This window comes from Drosophila simulans, chromosome 2R, assembly GCF_016746395.2.
Source record: "Drosophila simulans strain w501 chromosome 2R, Prin_Dsim_3.1, whole genome shotgun sequence".
NCBI classification, from domain to species: domain Eukaryota; kingdom Metazoa; phylum Arthropoda; class Insecta; order Diptera; family Drosophilidae; genus Drosophila; species Drosophila simulans.
Window position 1 is genome coordinate 18,762,342 of NC_052521.2, and position 18,022 is coordinate 18,780,363.

The 18,022-nt window shown below is 45.1% G+C and overlaps 3 protein-coding genes across 6 annotated transcripts; 2 read left to right on the forward strand and 1 right to left on the reverse strand.

Moving 5' to 3' along the window:
* Positions 1 to 574: 574 nt before the first annotated feature.
* On the forward strand, positions 575 to 1,736 carry LOC6740556 (CLIP domain-containing serine protease 2). The gene is made up of 4 exons (XM_002077344.4): positions 575 to 814; positions 876 to 918; positions 971 to 1,140; positions 1,195 to 1,736. The coding sequence occupies exons 1-4, from the start codon at positions 595 to 597 to the stop codon at positions 1,650 to 1,652; spliced, it is 891 nt and encodes a 296-aa protein (XP_002077380.3). The 5' UTR covers positions 575 to 594; the 3' UTR covers positions 1,653 to 1,736.
* Positions 1,737 to 10,775: 9,039 nt separating this feature from the next.
* Positions 10,776 to 17,926, forward strand: LOC27208825. 3 transcript variants are annotated; one of them, XM_044922630.1, is made up of 3 exons: positions 10,776 to 11,021; positions 11,077 to 11,373; positions 17,645 to 17,926. In XM_044922630.1, exons 2-3 carry the CDS (start codon positions 11,103 to 11,105, stop codon positions 17,785 to 17,787), a joined length of 414 nt encoding a protein of 137 aa, XP_044778565.1. In that variant the 5' UTR covers positions 10,776 to 11,021; positions 11,077 to 11,102; the 3' UTR covers positions 17,788 to 17,926. The 3 variants fall into 3 exon arrangements, 1 of the variants encoding a protein (XP_044778565.1); XR_006541609.1 differs by having other exon boundaries at positions 10,776 to 11,036; positions 11,102 to 11,373; positions 17,645 to 17,922; XR_006541608.1 differs by having other exon boundaries at positions 10,777 to 11,021; positions 11,102 to 11,373; positions 17,645 to 17,919.
* LOC6735586 (U-scoloptoxin(19)-Tl1a) lies at positions 15,859 to 17,115 on the reverse strand. 2 transcript variants are annotated; one of them, XM_016181418.3, is made up of 3 exons: positions 16,851 to 17,115; positions 16,638 to 16,787; positions 15,859 to 16,343 (listed from the first exon to the last, which is right to left on the reverse strand). In XM_016181418.3, the coding sequence occupies exons 1-3, from the start codon at positions 16,960 to 16,962 to the stop codon at positions 16,222 to 16,224; spliced, it is 384 nt and encodes a 127-aa protein (XP_016028948.1). In that variant the 5' UTR covers positions 16,963 to 17,115; the 3' UTR covers positions 15,859 to 16,221. The 2 variants fall into 2 exon arrangements, with proteins under 2 accessions (XP_016028948.1, XP_002082506.1); XM_002082470.4 differs by having other exon boundaries at positions 15,859 to 16,510.
* Positions 17,927 to 18,022: the final 96 nt, after the last annotated feature.

Genomic DNA, 18,022 nt, shown 5'->3' on the forward strand with positions numbered 1-18,022 from the left:
CCCCCAAACATTCAAACATCCAAGTATCCCAGCATCCCAGCATCCCAGCATCCAAGCATCCCAGCTTCCAAGTATCCAGGCTCTTGGGCAGCAGACAGCAGACACCAAATGCCAAACACCAGGCGAGGCCAAAAGTATTTACGGCCAACTTAGCACACGAGCAGAAATGGCAACGTGACACGAACATAAGCCTGTTTAAATCGGACCGATTTACCTTCAAATTAATGCTTCTCTCGATAGTGCAATAACTTCCTAATCAAGAATTAATAGTTATCATTAAAGACTTGGAATGTGTTACTAGCGCTTTAACTCACAATATCCATAAGTTTCAGAGCGGCAATGACTGTACATCAGTACACTTATGAGACGCATTTCTCAATATGACAAATATTATAAAGATATAATATAAAAAAAAAAAATATAATGCTCGTCATCAAATCAAATGATATATGTGCCAAAAGTGCCATTAGGCTATTAATATATAGATGAATAATTTCGTCGAATTCCTTATCGCGCATGTATGTATGCAAACACTTATGTGAGTCCCATATAAAAGCATCGAGTATGGGCAATCAGCTCAGTGTTCATTATAACATGAAGATCTTCGTAGCTGAAATAGCGGTACTAGCGATGTTGGTCCTTGGCGCAAGGCTAGGTTCCAGCACCCTGCTGACGAATAATTGCGGGACAACGAGGCACCCATCGAGAATTCGGCGGGTTGTTGGAGGTAGAGATGCGGACAGGTTCGGCAACCCCTGGATGGCCATGGTGCTTTATGACGATAAATTCTGCGGCGGTTCGCTTATCACTCGTCGTATGTAGTCCTGCCACAAGTTTTTCCTTCATTTTCATCTATACTATCAGTGTTTTTGCAGTTTTTGTCCTGACCTCAGCGGATTGCGCCTCATGGCGTCCCAAGTATGAGCTCAATATTTTTTTGGAATTTTCTACTGAAGCTCTTGTTTTTTAGACAAGTGATCTTGGGCGAATACGACACGAACTGCACTTCTGTGGATTGCACGTCCATCCGCCAAGTTATGGATATCGATGAGCGGATTATCCATGACCAATTCGACTTGGAAAACTACAAACGTAATGATATTGCGCTGCTTCGGTTGGCAAAGAAGGTGTCGATCTCAGGTAACTATAGGACATGATATGATCTTCAGTGACCACCAAAACAATCTTTTGTAGACTATGTCAGGCCAATTTGCCTGTTCGTCGATCGCCAAGTGGGTCGTGGTGTTCAATATTTCACTGCCACCGGTTGGGGCGCTACCAACCAGAATGAACGCTCCACCATTTTACAGAAAGTCACTTTGAGTAGATTTAATAGAAAGTATTGTGAACGCATTTTCAAGGAGAACATGGTTGCATCCCTGTTATGTGTTGGTGGTCCAAGAAAGGACACTTGTGATGGGGATATTGGAGGCCCGCTGAGCGTAAAGTTGAGGATCGATGGTGAGGGCAAGTGGAATAGTAAATCTCGGACTTTCCTCATCGGCATGACCAGTTATGGTACTTATTCTTGTAGTGGTATCGGTGCTTACACAAATGTTGAGCACCACGTGGATTGGATTGTACAATCCATCAACAGAAGCAATGAGCTTGCGTCGCAAACGCCGAAAATTGCCAAAGACCTTATAAGTTAATTAAGACCTCACACAACGAATGTGTATTTCTTTCCATGATACATGTAAACTGTTTTTGTATATTAAATGTTATTAATGGGGTATACTTTTTTGTTTCGCAAGCCACTCACGATCGCATTCCTGGCGCCCACACGCTCCCACACGCCCAGAAGGCCAACTGCATTTGGGCAGCAGCTCGTGGTCCTCCCAATGAAGACGGGGCGTGGCGCGCGGGAGGCGGTGGAACAGTGGAGCGGCTCTCGTATCGAAAAGCCAAAAAGTAAAAATGGCCCCCAGCGAATGTTGCAAGCAGCAACAGAGATAAGCAGCCGACTGCGGCAACTTAACATTTCGGGTGGGGGCGAGGATGCTGGGGAGCTGAGTCGCACGGCGAGGGATGCGGCGGGATGCGGGGGGATCCGGGGAGATGGGCAAACAAATTTCATACTTGGCCCAATGCTTAAACTCTTCAATTGGCTGAAAGCGTTTTTCTCTGTGTGCGCTATCTAAATGTGGCACGATTATTGTTATTATTGCTGTTGTTTTACAGCGCTCGCAGGCGTCCACGGCCAGTTAGTTGGCCTAGCTATTTATTTGCATATGCATTTTGCCATCCAAATCTAGAATTTATTAGCAATCGCAATGCAACAGCAGGGCCAATCTCCAGCAGCCACACAACCACAGGTAAGTGAACTGCCAAGACCCTGCAGTCATCTATTCTCATTCTTATTACTCACAAATGGCACACGTTGCGAAGGCATCAGGACTTTTGTCAACGCGAATGCAATTGCAGTGCGGCGAAATGTTGCAAAATAAACGAAAATAAGGGAACAAGTGAAGTAAACTGTGCTGTGTGGTCATACGACTAATAGATACCCAGGGGTAAAGGTACTTAGTAAGTGTACTAACATGTACATATGGTAGTTTGATTCAAAGCCATTGAATACTGTGATATAAAGAAACTTTATAGGTAGACTCTACTCTGATCCAGCATACCCTTGACCCCGGGCCAAAGTGATGGGTATGCGGGGAAACAGAGAGACTTGGCGGTCATATAAGAACACCAAGAGGAGCAACAACAAAGGCGAGTACCGCTGGCGATGGAGAAATAAGAGCGGCGGCAACAACAACAAATTGGAATATAAGGCCAGCGGGCATAACGGTGTTCATAATAATGATGGCGTGGTCTCTGAAAAGAACCATGATGGAGGAGCAACCGCAGCGGAATCGGCAGCAGGAGGATGGGCCAGATGGGGCAGATGGAGGAGCCAGGAGCCAGGAGCAGGCCGGGAGACCAGGCCGAGGCCGAGGCAAGGACAACATGGCCGCAACATAATGAAAACGAAGGGAATTTTCAGTTCGCGAACTCGGCGTCAAGGATGCTGCGAAAGAGGGAAAGGAAAGGGAAGGGGAGAGAGGGGATGGCAGCCACGGGGGGAAGCGGGGATCGTAGAACGGGGGCAACGACGCACGAAACCGCACAAAATGCCCGCTGGCCATTGCAAGTTCTCAAGTGCTTCCGGCTGAGAGGTTGCCTACCCAGAACCGCAACGTGAACGAGGACAGCGCCGGGAAGGGGGCACCACTACTAACCCACGTGCCCACCCACCGGTTTCCGATTTATCCACTCGCCCACCTTGTGCACTGAGCCAAAAGATATCCACAGCAGTGACAGGGCACGAATATATATTTATTCGTTAGAATCAGTTTGTGTTACAGGAATTAAGATCTACATAGTGTCATCATTCACAATAGGACTTCTTACTTATGCCAATGTAAAAATAATTGTTGTTTTTCTCAGTGCAGCCTACCTACCAATATTGTCATGTGCTTTTCTTTCGCCAATGCAGGAGGAAAGGCTGGAGGTTGGGGAAAACTCCTGGTTGACTGCCACTAACCATTGAGCTTCATCAGCAGCCACCGACGATGGCGACGATGGCGATGATGATGATGATGACGACTACGACTACGACGTCGACATCATGGGACGGAAATGAGTGAAGCGTGACATTTGCTGCTCCTGCGATGTCACGCTACGCTGCTCAACGGCCCTGCTCCACCTGCTCCACCTGCTCCTTCCTTATCCTTATCCCTTTCTCATCCTCTGAGCCTGTCCTTTTCCGCTACCGCTTCGCTTTCCACTCCCGCCGCATTTCCACATGTGAGCCGCGGGCCAGGCAAAAGGAAACTCCTCGTATAACGCAAATTAAAAATCGCACTGCGACTGCAAGACATCCCGGTAATGGGAAACTAGCGTGTAAATATGTGAGCTGCTGAGGAGAAGTCCTTGCGCCAGCCGGCTCACCATGCGCCTAAGAGTATGCAGCACTCTTTTAATTAGTACTTACTATTGGACTTTAATGGCACGCCCACACCACTGTCAATTTCCTGTTTTTCTTCTTTTTTTATTTTCGACCTCTTTAAACATAGCAAATAATGCGGCAAATGCCCGGCAGCAACGGTTAGATTTCGACATCAAAACAAATGCATAACAAAAGGTGTAGCACACATATCATGCATATTTTGAGGAGAATTGCCTCCAACGCGCTGCTGTCCAACTTTCCCTGGTCAACTTGTGTGTGTGCCTGTTGTGCCTGTTGTGTGCGTGTGTGTGTGTGTGTGAGGGAGGAGGCAGGGGTTAGGTTACACCCGCCCCCTGTTCGTTGCCGCAATCAACCTTTGGCAGCGGCTCGCGTTTTTGACTTGCCAGCGGCCAAATATCGATGTAAAGAATTAAAAACATAGGTACATGCGTACTGAGGCCGGTGGATTGTCCCGCGGGCGAAGTGGGCGTTGGCGGGTGGGGCGTGGCCTAAACTGGGCGAACAGCAGATACAATAAAACATGCAAATATGCGCCCAAGGACATTGCAGCAACAACAACCAGAACGGCAGACACAGTCAAAACAGCGAGAGAGCGCCAAAGAACGCAGCCCAAACATCAAACACACACGGAGAATGGATAATGGAGAAGGTCCTTTGGTGGCGGCATGACCGCAGGTGTATACGTAATACATACACATGCGGATGGATGTGTGGCAGATACCAAAGGGTATAAAGTTTATTTAGCTTTAGACGAAATTAAAGGCCTTTGTATATTAAGTAACCCACGTGGAAGGCATTCGTCCACATACATAAATGCAGTGCGATAACGCACACACCCACCCCCACACACACTCCCACACACACTCCCACACACACACACGCATCCTTGGAGTGTTGAACTTGTACATAAAATATGCCGCTGGCCGTTCTAAACATACCAAAAATGAAATTTATACCAATGAAAAGGGCAAAAAAAACATAAAGCATAAAAAAGTGGAATGCGAACCGAATTCGTTTCAAATGTTCATGTTCATTGGAGGGCCCAAAAGGCCGCCGCAGGACATCGTTGCGTACCTCAAAAACGAGCTGTAAAGTTCCGCCCAGCCGCCTTGCCCCCGCATTTTGCCAGTGTATGCGATCTGGGCGATGGTTATGAAAATACTTCTACCATATTTTGATTTCATCAGCAAGCTTTTGGCGGTAATAAACTGGACACGAGTAATGCGCTGCTCGTAAAACAATAAATTTCGATTAGGTGATGGATCAACAACGTGTTCCAACTTCGCGATGGGCAGTGCAGATTGCAACAAATGGCTACCTTTGGGTATCTAAAATAAAGTTCAAATTCTTAGATTTAAACAGGAAATTTGCTATTATTTAATCTCAGTTCAAATGTTAGAATTCAATCATATCACTGGTAATACTCGTTGCAAACTGCCCACTTTATTTGATTCTCCATCATGGGGTAATATTGAGCTTATTTACTTTTGAATGTGCAGCCAAATGCAGCAGGTACGAAACATAAAAGGCCAGAATGTAAAATGTCTGCAAACGTGGTGCATTTAAGATGGCCCCCTTCGGCGTGATTATTAACTTTTTGGCTGCATTTACATTTTGACAATTGCAGTCGCAATCGGGCAGTCGGGCGGTCGGGCGGGCAGCAGATTGATGCATGCACCACAGGTTTGTGGGTCCTGTTGCCGACTGCGTTGCAACTGCAATTGCTGCGGCTGCAGCTGCAAGGGCATAAAAACTGATGGCTTGTGCCGCTGTCTGATGCGAAACGGTAACCGTAGCCATTACACACGCGTCCCAATGGTACAATTTCGATTTTTTATATTTCACTGCTCACTTTTGTCACACATAAAAATGCATGAAATGCGGCAACTGGCAAACGACGAGGACGTACATATCGGAATATCTACATATATATTGTATATTTAAATGCCGTTACACTGATTGACAAAAGCCATATCGTGGAGGGCTCAATAAAGGGCAAAAAGAGCAGTGCCAACGGGACGTATGAGTAATGCAACCGAAACAATGCAATTGCCAATAAAGATGAGGCCGCGCCAACAAAAAAAACTCGATTGCGAATTTGTTTTTCATGTCGCGCTTTTCACAGAAACGTGAGCAGCGCAAAAAATGACTTTAAGCCGAATCCTCAGTGTACATCAATCCAATCAAATATGCTCAATGCAAATAAAGCTTAGAAAGTGCAAAACTATTTGTAGCGCTCTGCGAAAAAACATCGCTGCGCAAACAGCTTCAATATTTAATGCAATTGTTATAGAAATTTATTTTGATTTTATTACAGGGCCCATGAATAATTGCCACACCTGGAGTCCGATGCAGCCAGATTTCCCAGCCTGAGCATGCATATGGAAAGACTTTTCCGCTTCACGCTCACCGCCGCTTGCATTTATAAAACCGCTTGTCCGCGATTTGCATATTTTTAGGCGGCATTCTATTTTCAAAAGCAATGCGATTACCATTAAAGCCGTCGCCTAAGCATGAGCACACATCTATGTATGTGTGTGTGTATAAATATTGGTTCGCGTGGGGTTTTTGGGGCAGGTGGTAAGGTCAGGGGATGAGCTGGGGAAATTCTATATAATTCTGTAGTCTCACATTTTGCGGAGCTAATCTGCATTTAAATGGAATTTTTAATTATTTTCCTGGCCGCATCCTTTGACAATCACAGCGGGACAACGGCGCTTCAGGCGGCAGCCAGGACAGTCGCTTGTCCCGCTGCCACGCCCCCCCGCGAACCCCTCGACCCCCACGACCCCTGACCCCACTGCCATTGCGCCCCAAATTGGCGGTCGGTAAAATGCAGTTCGAATTTAAATAAAACTTAACAAGCTTGCCGCACACACAAAGGCTGGCTAGTGCCCCCTGCCGCATTCTATAAATGTATACATATAACTCAATGCCGGTGCATTTTAGATTGCCAATCAAAATGTGGAGCAAAATATATCAGGTGTTGGTTTAGAGGGTGAAGCGGGGGAAACTGGCGGAAAATCGGGTTCGCAGTGCCCAGCAATTTTGCCATCATCGGCTGAGCAAATAAGAATATTAATGGTTTTTTCCAGCCATTGCACAATATTTTGCACCCACCCATGCATAATACACCTGAGCGGGTTTTTCGATTAGAAGACCGCCCACTTTTCGCCTTCACCGCCCACTTAAATGGCGCTCAGCTGTGTGTGTGTTGACTGTAGTTGTAGTTGTAGTAGTGGTGGTGATGGTTGAGTAGTGGTAGTGTTGTGCATAAAATTAAAATTGGCGACATTTTACAAATTGCATTTTTGCATTTATGCCAATGAAAAATTGTAATTAACATGTTAATTAATAGTTAGCCGCGGGCTGCGTATGTTTTATTAAACGTGAAAAATCCGCTGCATAATTTTAGGCTCGAAATGAATATAAATATGTATATGGCCGCTGTGTCGTCGTCGTTCAATGAAAACAAAATCACTTTATGAACGTGCTATTTTAATATTAATTAGTTTTGGCTGCCTGCGAAAAAGAAAACAAGTAAACATTGAAATTATAATGTACATTTTAATGGCAATTATTGGTGGTGTGCCATGCGTTTTTTACGCACCCAATAATAGGGCGGAAGTCCTTTTACTTTTGGAGCGAGGTAAAAGTATCGGGCAATCGGATTATTTGCCCAGGGATCGCCGAAATTATTGTCATTCCGGTCATGGCAAAAAGCGGAAACAACCTTTAATCCTGCGGGCCCAAGTCGCTTGTCTTTCAAATTGCTGCCGGAGCGGTGAGCTTGTTTGGTTTCATCAGGATGCGGCCGTGGCCATGGCATTCCCTGAATTCCGGTGAGATGACGGTGACGATGGCGATGACGGTGGTCGGAAGTGGCCATCGGCGCTTTGCTTCTAACCCGCCCTCCTTGACTTGCCCACACACACTCATATACGACCACCATCATACACTTTGGTTGGCCTCCTTGTTATTTCTGCAAAGGAAATGCGAACGTGAACTGCATGTCTGGCCTGGATTGGATTGGGCCGGCTAACAGCCACCATCTAGCAGCCAGTAGCTCCAACTGGGCCAGCATGGAGTCGGAGTTGGCAACACAACGGAGCGGAAATTAGAAGAAGCAAAAAAAACAGAAAACAGCAACGGAACTGGAAGAGGAACCTCTAAACCGTAGTCGCACCTGCCCATTACAATGAATCCTGCGGCAGAAATGCAAAACCAAGCCAACAGACTTGCAAGCATGGCCAAGGAAGCCCATATCATTGCATCATCTGCATGAGATTCTGCATGGGATTCTGCATTCCGTGTGTTGAATGCAGGATAATGACTTGTTGCATTGCCGAGCTGACCGGATTGGCAGCTGCCAAGGCTCTGATCCTGGCGAACGGCAAATAAGAAGTCTTAGTTACACCCATCCATGTTCCGTATTTAAGTCAAACAAGTAATCAAATTTAGACTATTCGGATGGCTCTTGAGTCACTGGTTGATGTGCTCCACCTTTGTCATTTGCTGGTCCAAGTTCGGCATGCCGTATGTACAGAGAGCCAGGGCACAGCGCAATCTACTTGCAGAACCCACTCAATTTCTGCAAAGTTGCAAAAGCAATTACTTTTCGTTACAATTTTTGTGCTTCGTAAACATTTAATTTCCAATTTTAATTTGCTCCAATGCATTGCCACACACACACACAGAGGCGAGGAGACGAGGACGAGGCGGCTGAAGAAGGAGCAGGAGGCAGAACCAATCGACATTGGGGACTGCTAGCTGAGGTCCTGCTGCAGCAAAGGATATGCCCTGCACTGCGCTCCGCCGCCCGGACTCATGTGGCTTGGGCTCCGTTTCTCATTTACATTAAATAAATATTGTACAATTGTATTGAGCATCTGGCAAAGGTGAGTCCCAGTCCGATGAAATGAGCTCTGACTCCGGTTCCGGTGGCAACTTCATCTTACGAACTGCCCCGCCCACGCCCACGCCCCGCCCCGACCCGCCGCTCGCCATGCCGCTCGTGTAAATATTCCCAGAAAATAAAAGAATTTCATCTGACAAAGAAAAAAGTGGGCTTTCAATGAATAAAATGGGAATTGAAACGTTTTGCTGGTTCGATTTATGGAAAATGCATGTTGCACATGCCTCGCTCTGCTTGCAACTGCTGCCAAGCAGCACTGCACTTTGGAAGCATCGAAAATAGCCGAAATATTCGAATCTATATCCCTTCGACACATACGAAACCAAATATCAATTTCAATTGGACACCTGGCAAAGCGGTAGTTTACTCACAGACATGTAAGACAGTGCGAGGTCCTGGCAGACTAACCCAATTACGTTGTCCTTCAACTCCTCTATAAGGAATTAAATGTGAGGCGAATATATCCTCCATTAGGTGCCGAAATCATGTATTGTTCAAATATTTTTCCTTGTGTGCCTGTAAGTTGCCGCTTAGTCCTGATTGGAGTTCACTTTTTCCGCACCACTTGATTTGGCTTTCGGAAACATACAGTTTGTCCTGGCATTTTCTTTAAATTCCATCATTTTTTGCCATGTTTTTGCAGTTGTCCTCGCACACATACATACGATATCCTTTTTAATGGCTCAGTGGAGTCCTGATCCAATGACTTGTGATGTGCAAATGTTATCCTGTCTCCCAGGCTGTCTCTATCCGTCCGTCCATCCGTCTGTCTCCGCTCTGCATGTGTGTTTATAATTTACTTTGCTTTCTGACAAAAGGATTTTAAAACAATTATTTTAATGTTTTTCCCACACACGCACACACACACACATACACACACACAGGCATGCAGGTACAGAGAAACATTACGTCGAATTGAGTTGGTTTCATTGGGAAAATGTTAAAATGTCGAAATGACTTTTGTCAATTTTTGGCTTTTAAATGCAATTTTTCTCTTCATTTAACATTGGCTCTGTCACGTATAATTCGGGACAAATCGAAAACTTTATTTAATCAAACACAAACACAAATGCAAATCCAACAAAAGTGCAATGTAAATAAATACAAAAAACAGACTGCATTCGTGTTTGCTGTTTTTGCATACACTTGCGATATTATATTTCGCAAAATTATCCACAGTTATGTAAATGCCATTTTTCTACAATTATTTATCGAAGCGTTAAACAAAATACACAAATTAGATTATGATCCAAGTCAAAGGGGTCAAATGGTGAAAATTCGCAACTCAATTGGATTTGGACTGAACTGAAATAAAATGAGTTTAAATTACAGCTTTAACAATGCGCTACAATGATAAATGACTCTGGTGATTATGGTGATTATGGAGAAGGACGGCTCCTTCGCTGTAATCGCAATCGCACAACAAATCCCTAAGTAATTCCGCAGGATGGGCAAACACTTGCAGCGGTTTCCAGTTTCGAACCTTATCAAGATGGCCGCGGATGGCACAAAAGTAAGCAAGTCATTAACATATCGCGCCAATGAAAATGCAAATGCAACACAAATTTCCCAGCCAGCCAGGATAACTGGCTCTTGCTCCTGCTCCTGCTCCTCCAGCTCCTGCTCCTTTGCAGGACTTGGCCCGCCAGGATGACCGCTTGTCCGGTGGCTCATTAAAATGCGCTGCCATCTTGCGAAAGTGAAAAATTGCCCGGCCAAAGAAAAAGTTGAAAGAATTGGAGGGAGAAGTCGTGGCAAGCGGAATAGGTGAGAGGAAAAAATGGAAAAGAAAAACTTAGTTGAGTTCAAAACGAATGTGGAATACCCTAAGACCCTGACCGCATTTCGGTAAGAAAGTTACAGCTCGAATACAATGAAATACAAATATTTCCAGGCAATAAATGCCACATTTGAGGTAAAATTTCTAATTGGTTTTAGCAGATAAATTTAATAGTTAGTGTTAAAACCTTCTTTCCAAGAACTACTTACCCCGAGAAAGGATATTTGGAGAAGCTCAAGGGAAACGGAAACAAGGGAGCCGAAAAAATCCTCAGCGGCTATTGCAGTCGTCGTCCTGCGCGAAATGGAGGAAAGCGAACCTGGCAGGGTGCTCCACTTAACTGCGAGCTGCTTGTTGTGGCAATTGTAGTGGTACATTTACGCATTGTTAGCACATTGTAAAACAAATCTCATGAATATTACACAGATTTGTCTGTTTAATGCATTTCCAGGATGAGGAGTGGTCATGTTCCTTCCTTGGCTGCGGGTTATTGCCAGAGCGGAATCCTCAATCCCGTAGTTCAGTTTAGCCGGAAAGGAGTGGTAGATGGAGTGGGAGAGGGCGAAAGCTGGGAAAGGATGCCCCACCCCCTGCCATCCTGTCCTGTCCGACGAGCGGTGCAGTCATGTGCAGGAATTAATTTTGCGATTACGCGTAATTACAGCCCGGAAAAAAGTCAACAAAGAAGGACGCGGCGCTGGCAGGAGCAAAACTTAATTGCGAGTAAGTGTTGCTTAATACTTATTATCTGCACTCGCGCCTCCGCCCCTTTTTTGGGGCGTGGTGTGCGGAAGGGGGGGCGTGTCAGCGGCATTGCCGAAACTTAATTGTTAGCTTGCCGAAACTTTTCGACGCGATATTTAACCCTTTACTTTTTGTTGCTAATTAAAAAACTTTTGACGGATAAGGAGGCGCACAAAAAATGAAAAAGGAGCTGGGCGAAAAGCGAAAATGCGACATAGATATACATCTATATATATGTATGTATATATGTACGTATGGCTACGCGTCGTTTGTTTACACAAAAGCAATCATACGCCACGTTGCCCCGCCCAGTTATCCCGCGCAGCACTGTCGTCACTGTCAACAATACGACATCAAGGCGGATTTCCAGGCATTCGGTACTCTGACTACTGACGTTGCGTTGAAGTTTCATTAATTAGATAAAACTTTCTGCCATTTCCCCCACCCCCCTCCCCCCCTCGTACATTGTTAATGACGCCAGCGAACGAGCTGCAAATTATTTGCACACAACAAAAGTCAAAAAGTTGAGCCAGTCGGAGCTGGCGATGTTTGAAAAGAAGTCAGTTCAGCCATGATGATATGATATGCCATAAAGCCAAGAAGGGGATCATTTTTGGGAAAAGCAAAGGAAAACTTGGCCCACCTGCGGCATTTTCCTTTTTATTTCGCCAATAATGAGAAAAGTCCAGAAAATTAGGTTTCAATTAGAAAGGAGGCAAAAAGGGGTGCTCAAGCCAAATCAGACCGAATAGAGCAAATAACCGAAAATAAAAAAGAAGGAAACCCACCCATTGCCACCCACATTCAGTGAGCTAATCAAGGAGCGAGGTGGTGAGCAAAGAAAAACCGGAAACGCCGTGCCAATCAAATTAAAAAAAAAAAAAGGACCACATTAAGTAACCCCCGGGATGGGATGCGAATGGGAAAAGATGTAAGACATGGATGAGTTCCTGGGAATCCTGCGGAAGATGAATTTTTAATTTGTTGCTGTTGCTTCCCGTTTTAATTGTTGTTGACAGACTGAGTGACTGACTGACTGGCTGACAGCGTAATTTACAATCCTTTCTCCCCATGCCAGCTTAGAAACTCCGCCCGGGCCATGCGAGTGATGGAAATTTTAATTAAAGAAATTGCGGCTAATCCCGTTACAAAAAATGAAGATTCCGCCCCGGGGGCCCAGCACTTCGCGGTGGCTGCAACACAACCAAAAAAAAAAAAAAAAATAAAAAATTGTAGCTAATTGTGTGGGAATTTCAACGGGGTTTATATGCATTATATAACCCCTTCAATCCATCAACAATCTACCCATGTACGCATGAATATGGCATTTGTATATCTTGCACACATCAAAAGGTGAAGCAACATCTCCGGAAAAATCCTTGCCTCTCTGGCTTATGGGAAACATTTCCAATTTCACTTTCATTTACTCGCTTTTAATGGTATTATCCACAAAGGGGGCTTGTTGTTCAGGTGGCAGGGGCTGTGGGGTGGTTACCCAGCCCCCAACTGCCTTGTATTTGTCAAAGGATTTTGAGTAATTTCATTTCATGCCATTTGCACATCAATTTGCATCAAAATTTCAAATTCGTAAGATGGTCGAGGGACCACAATGGAGCACTGTCATAAAGTGCCACTTAAAAGTTAAGTCCCACGACTAAGCACACTTAAAACTATTTAACTATGAGCTAGTATCAATCATAAATATAAGAGGATAGGGTGGCAGTTTACTCTCATGAGTCACATTTACATAACCATTTCTTATATTACTTACCAGATTAAGTATTATCATTACTTTTGAAATTATTTTAATGCACTTCCTTGCAATTAATGTTCTACTTTTGACACATACTTTTCGAAATCACTGTTTGTGTGTGGTTAAGGAAAATGTGATGTCGTGTTGACATTGTGCGGACCATAAAACCGGGTTTACCTAACCCAAATATTTGGCAGCAAACAACGCAGAGCTTAACCTGTTGATCCTGGCCAAAAACGAGTTTAAATACGTGCCGAAAAAATAATGAACTAACAAAATAATTGCAATTTATGGCCAACAGCTGCTCTCAAAGCAGCTTCCATCACAATGGAATGGCCATTATTTCAGTTATATTAAATGATGGATTATTTGGACGCCAGAGCTTCAGCTGAATGTTCAACCCCTCATACATTTTATTGCGATGAAGGAAAGATTCTCAGCGCATAAGAAATTAACTTAAAAAGTCATTTTGCCGGCAAAGGATGAGCTGCGAGCCAGGGGAAAAAAGGATTAATTGCATGAGGAGCTCCTCCGAACCCCTCCACCACGACAACACGAAGTGCACGCGGCCGTGAAGTGCATATCCTGGATTTTCCATAAGCCATTGACTTGCCACATCCTTTTGGCCAGGCCCAGGATCCAGGATACATCCAGCCAACCAACCAGCCAGCCAACCAGCCAGCCAGCCAACCAGTCAGCTCGGCATGTGTGTGCTCTGGCGGATCCGTATTTTTTAATAGTGTTCCGTGTGCCTCTTGGCGTTAATTTATGCCACAAAATCATTTTCTTTTATACTCTCCACACTACCAGCCACATGTGAAAATAAGAATTAAAAAAGTGCAAAATATAAAAAGGCAAAGGACGAAGGAGCGGAGCGCGGCGGAGTGGCATGGAGATGCAAATTGCGTTGCACTGGCCGCAGGATATGAGACGCAAACGCCAACGCAGTTTTATGTCAAGTGAAAAATGAGTGCGAACTATGACATGAAATATGAGCGTATCTGAATCTGAGCCTTATCCCTCCAAACCCCCAAACCCCGCAGTCCGTAATCCCCCCGACGCCCCAACGCCCCCTAAAATGCCGCACACCAAGTATTATTAGTTTCTCTGTGGCGCAAATGCGACACAAATAAAAGAAAATAAATCGGGATTAGCTCGCAAAAATGAAATCGAAAACGTAAACAAATGCAAAGAGTGAAAAAAACTAAAGAAAAAAACACATAAATAATTTATTATATGCCGTGCCGCCCGGTTATGATGAGCCGCCCTGATAAGCCGCACATGAAAAAAACAAAACCAAAGTACCTACAAAATATTACGCCAAACTCGACTCGGCAGCGATCGGATCGCATCGGCTTGGGTTTTTTTGGATTCGGATTTGGATTGGGTTTGGGTTTTTGGATTGGAATTGGGTTCGAGTTCGGGTTCGGGTTCAATCGGCAGCGATTTCTCGGACCTACTGCACAACTTATGCAATCTAAGACGCAGTACGTCGCTTTGATATGCGCTGATTTACTCAATTGTGCCGCCCATGAATGTGTGCGAGAATATATGGCATGGCACATAGTACACATAGTCCGGCCGGAATGCACACGCCTTGATTCCGCTCCATATGCTGATATAGATCGCGAATAGTGTCCGGACAAGGCCGATGGTTTCACTGTCACTGGCATTGGCGGGTTAAGTGCCATGACAATGAATTCGATGCAGCGAGAGTGATGCAATGCACTCAGTGCAAGGTCAGGATAGGTTTCCAGACTGGAAAAAGTCCGAGTCATGTGCCATCTTCATTCAATCAAAGATACAATGTGGAAAGGTAGCTTGCGCTACTTCCTTTCTTATATTTCACATATGAGCGATGTTTCTGGAACTTCAGTTAATAGTTTTGAAGAGCAGGGAATATGCAATTATACCATCAGTACTCCATTTCAATGGTTCATTAATCATGCGTCGTTTTAAAAAACAACTAATAAAATGAACCTATACTAATTTAGTCTTATTTCATTCACGTTTTCTGCCACTTACATTCCACTACGCCCCATCGACCCATCGATATAGACACATGTTGGCGCCTCAATGCCGCCCTGCATACGAATTCATTCAACTCAAGAGCGCTGGCCAAATCAAATCGAACTAAACTTAAGTGACCCCGTCGAGCGGCCGACCGCCCAACTATAAATAACCGAGTGGAATAAGCGTCCAAACATTAGCAATGAAATCATGCAAACCGAAAGATACAGATACAAACAGATATCGGGGAGCACAGGCATGCGCGGCACATGGACGTGGATGCTATATCTTTGCGATGCGTGGCAAGGTCGTTTATTTCGGTTGAGAACTGTTTGGAAAATATTCCAAACTGTATTTATAGCAGGCGGTCCAAGGATCGAACTGATCTTCGTGTTTTGAACTTGACATTGAATGTTGGCGGAGCGATAAGCTGTTGTTTTCAATTGCCGTATTCAACTTTTGTGATTCACACTGACCCATCATCTCTGGAATTAGTTTGTCGATGATGCGGCTATTGTTTTCGTTCCCAATCCCGATCCCGATTCGGGGCACTTCGATCACCCAACTGTACTTGGGGCACGTGACGGCCGAGCTCCCAGATGATAAGCGGATCAGAACTGGGGGCGGTCAGCTGATCATACCAGTACGTACATACTTACATAATCCTCAGATACGTGACCGCTCGAGTGAGTAGAGATTTGTTTTGGAAAATATTTACAATGCATTTATTGGAAGCAGTCAAATATTTCACATTGTGGGTAGTTTTGGGGTTCTTAAGATGTCATACAAAATTATTCGTACAATATAATTAATATACATATAGTTAAATAAATACATGTTTATGTACGGTGTGTGTGTGTGTGTGTACAGAGGAAAGACACAACCAAATTAGTTTCAATCCGCTCAGCGCTCAAATCAATTTAATGTTAATATTTTTCGAAAATTCTAGAAGTCTCAAATATAGACTTTAGGTATTCGAATTGTCACACTGACTTGCCAAACTTGTTAAGATTTGGCGATGCTGTTCCTCTGCACGGGTATGTGTGTGGTGTGGTTAAGTATAACTAAATCAGGACGCAGCAGACTTGGCCATTCTTGCAATCCAAACCGGGTCGCAGGAGCCTCTGGTGGCAACGGTCCATGCACTGTCCCAGGTGTTCCGCACAGGGCGCTGGTCTGACCGGCACTGCAACGGCAATGGGATGACGTTTGACGTTTTCGAGGGCGATGGGACACACAGAATGGATCGGGTTGTCGGGGGTTAGTGGCGATATTCGGGTAATTCGGTAACGATGCCAATTTGATTGTGGTTAGATTTTTAGCGGTGCGAAGCAGGTGTTGGGTTTGATCGGACTAATGGGGGTTTTCGGGTATTTTTAGGGGTTTTTAGGATATTTTGGGATATTTTGGGGATTGTTTGGGGTTTTTGCAGGTTTTAAGCAGGATGGTACACACAGCAGAGAGCCAGCAATCTACTCACGTTCGTAGCAGCACTCCACGCCCTCTCCGGCACTCGTGGGACACAATCCCTTGTTCGAGGTGGGTTCGATGCAGTCGGACTCCGCGACGCACAGTCCTCCGACCATGACGCACTGTCGGTCATTGGGATACACACGCACACCCTGCAGCACTGCGATTTGAATGGGTTAAGTGGTAGTTCGCTATGGCCGCCTGATCCACATCGCACACTTACTGTAGTAATTGGGGTCATTCACATCGTTTGTCTCGATGTTGGCCTGAGCCTGGTGCAGCACCAGGATGCTGCTCACCAGCAGGCAGCACAGCAAGCTCCTTCTCGGCGACATATTCGGATATTTGGGTATTCGGCTGTACTACCGGGCGTATGCGTGATACGTCTAGAATTTCGTTCTGATTCGCTATGCTTTCAATGCACTTCACTCTGGCAGCTGGGCAGCAGTAATCCACTTCCTCTCGATGGCGCGGTTAGCGTTCAACTGATCCCAGCTAATTACGCCACAGAGGCTTTTCAACGAAAAATTACTTGCCGACGGAGAGTGGGAGAGCAACAGCGCGAGAGGGAGAAAGAGCGAGAGTTTTTGCACAACTAGAAGCGGAGAAAGAGAAAGAGACGGAGCGAGCGGAAGATTGGGGCGTCGAGTGTGAGAGGGCGGGGGCGACGGGAGGAAGTCGAGGAAGTGCCGTTCAATTGAAGACCGTGAGAGAGTTTAGAAAATTGGCCAACTCCGATCGGCTTCGGCTTCATCCGCTTCAATCAGCAACGCTCTTGAGTGCACGCAGAGAAAATGAGAGCGCGTTGTTATGATTATTGTTGTTGTTAGCTTGTACTTATCAGTGGTTAATATTTACACATCTATAAACGCGTTTCTACACTGAAAGAAAACAGAAATAATGCAGCAGCAGTGATATACATAGGAAACAGAATGCATAATGATGATTTAGTATAAAGAGCTCTTCTGTTATGACTAGCACCGTTTAGCAATAGCTAAATGCTTTATAACATTACAGTTACAGCTTTGAAATTTCTCGCGGTGCACTGGAGATCGCCCAATGAATGGACCCACAATCAAGCGCTCAACTCGGGCGACCAATCAACGGGGCAATCAACGACCATCGGCGCGGAGCGGGCGCAAGTACAAGAACCGCATTGAGCGGGGCGTAACGTGATTTTACTGCAATCCGATCTGGTTTGGCACAAACATCTTGCTATCATCTTGCTCCGCCAGCGGAGCTCAGTTCTTGTCGGCGGTGTTTGTGTAATTTTCGAAAACAATTTGTGTGAATTATGTGTGTGGAAAGTAAACAAACGCCGAAGAATCGAAATATTACGCATACGCGGTGTGCTGGCTGTGCCCCAGAAACAACAACAGGTCTGTTTTGGGCCAG